The sequence below is a fragment of the Macadamia integrifolia genome, chromosome 2, assembly GCF_013358625.1.
Source record: "Macadamia integrifolia cultivar HAES 741 chromosome 2, SCU_Mint_v3, whole genome shotgun sequence".
NCBI classification, from domain to species: domain Eukaryota; kingdom Viridiplantae; phylum Streptophyta; class Magnoliopsida; order Proteales; family Proteaceae; genus Macadamia; species Macadamia integrifolia.
Window position 1 is genome coordinate 43,437,299 of NC_056558.1, and position 1,390 is coordinate 43,438,688.

The 1,390-nt window shown below is 37.8% G+C and overlaps 1 protein-coding gene across 2 annotated transcripts in view; it reads left to right on the forward strand.

Moving 5' to 3' along the window:
• The window catches only part of LOC122066653 (phosphoinositide phosphatase SAC2-like), a 37,487-nt gene that overhangs the window by 29,307 nt on the left and 6,790 nt on the right, over window positions 1-1,390 (forward strand). For both annotated transcript variants that reach the window (XM_042630502.1, XM_042630492.1), the window contains exon 15: window positions 205-381. In XM_042630502.1, coding sequence (XP_042486436.1) covers window positions 205-381 — 177 coding nt within the window. The remainder of the gene's footprint in view (window positions 1-204; window positions 382-1,390) is intronic.

Genomic DNA, 1,390 nt, shown 5'->3' on the forward strand with positions numbered 1-1,390 from the left:
AAAAAAAAAAAAAATTGTATTCCCTGTTTGGTTATGTTTATAAAGTGGTGGTTCCCTACTGTCCATCTGATAGTCATTTCTCCAGTATTTCTAGGAAACTCCCCAGATAGACCATGTGTTCAGTGTCCTGGAAACATTTGTAGTGTGATTCTGCAGTGTCTGGCTTTTGATGTCTGACTCATCTTAGTGGTTGTTTTTCCTTAGGTACATACCATCAATGGCTCGAAGGCAGCTATTTACAGAAATGCAGAAAGACCAATGTATTGAAAGAAAACTGATTGATCTCAATGAACATCGTGATACATTCAACTGCTCTAATTTTCTTGATGTCGACTGGCTCTCTTCCTCCGGAAATTCATGGGAAGAAGAAATATATGGCAGGTAAAGTTTGTTAATAATTCTTTGGTGGATTTTGTGCTCTGATTTTCTTATGGAGAAGGTTTTCTGTTATGGGGGAACCCTGTGCAGACATAGTTGTGCATTCCTAGTAAAAGTTATTCCGGCCTAGGTTTCAACAATGGAAATCGGCTAGATTCAATTCTTATCAGAATTTATGCAGGCGATTCCAATTTTTGCCAATTCCTCCACAAGGAGAATTGAACCGGCCAAGATTGCATATTTGGCCACCAAACCGCAGATTCAAGGAGACTTACCATTTTGGCTAGATCTACAATTTTCTTGAGCTAAAACTCCAAATTCTGTTATCTAAGGAGATCTACACCTCATCTTCTTAGTGAAGTGATCAATTCTAGCCAATTCCAGTGATGCAGATAAGTTACTAAAAGGGTTTATTTTATTGGAAATAAGCCTTGGGTTGGGTTATTTAGGTGTTGGGCCTTTGATCTCATGGAGTTTTCTTTGTGATAGGCCACTTTAATTGGCCTAAAATAGGAGTAGAAAGTAGGAAAACGAGATTTAATTCATTATTTGAGTTAGAGTCCTATTTTGAGTCTATTTTCTTTGTTATTCCAATTTCCTAGTTGATTTAAGTTTTCCAATCAATTAAGGATTGGTTCAGGCCTTCCTTTTTAGTGCTCGAGTCTGTTTTGAGTCTTCTATTTAAGTTTATAACGGGCTACAATATTGTACACTAATTTGATTGAATGCAATTTTCTTTGTTGTTTGCAAAGATTTGCCTGAGATTGGTTGTGTTCATCAACTGGGATAGTTGAGGATGTGAGTTACGGGCTGAGGTATAGCGATTCCTCTACCCTCATTCTTCCCTTCCTTCTTTCTTTGTTTCTTTCTTATTCTTTTATCATTTTCGTCATCCAACGACAAGAAAGTATTATTAGCGGCTGGATTTGTGGCTTTGAGATCTGAAAGCTTACAACGAATAGAAGGGCTCCGCATTCGGTAGGACTCTCTCCATAAGTTCTATCCCCCCAAC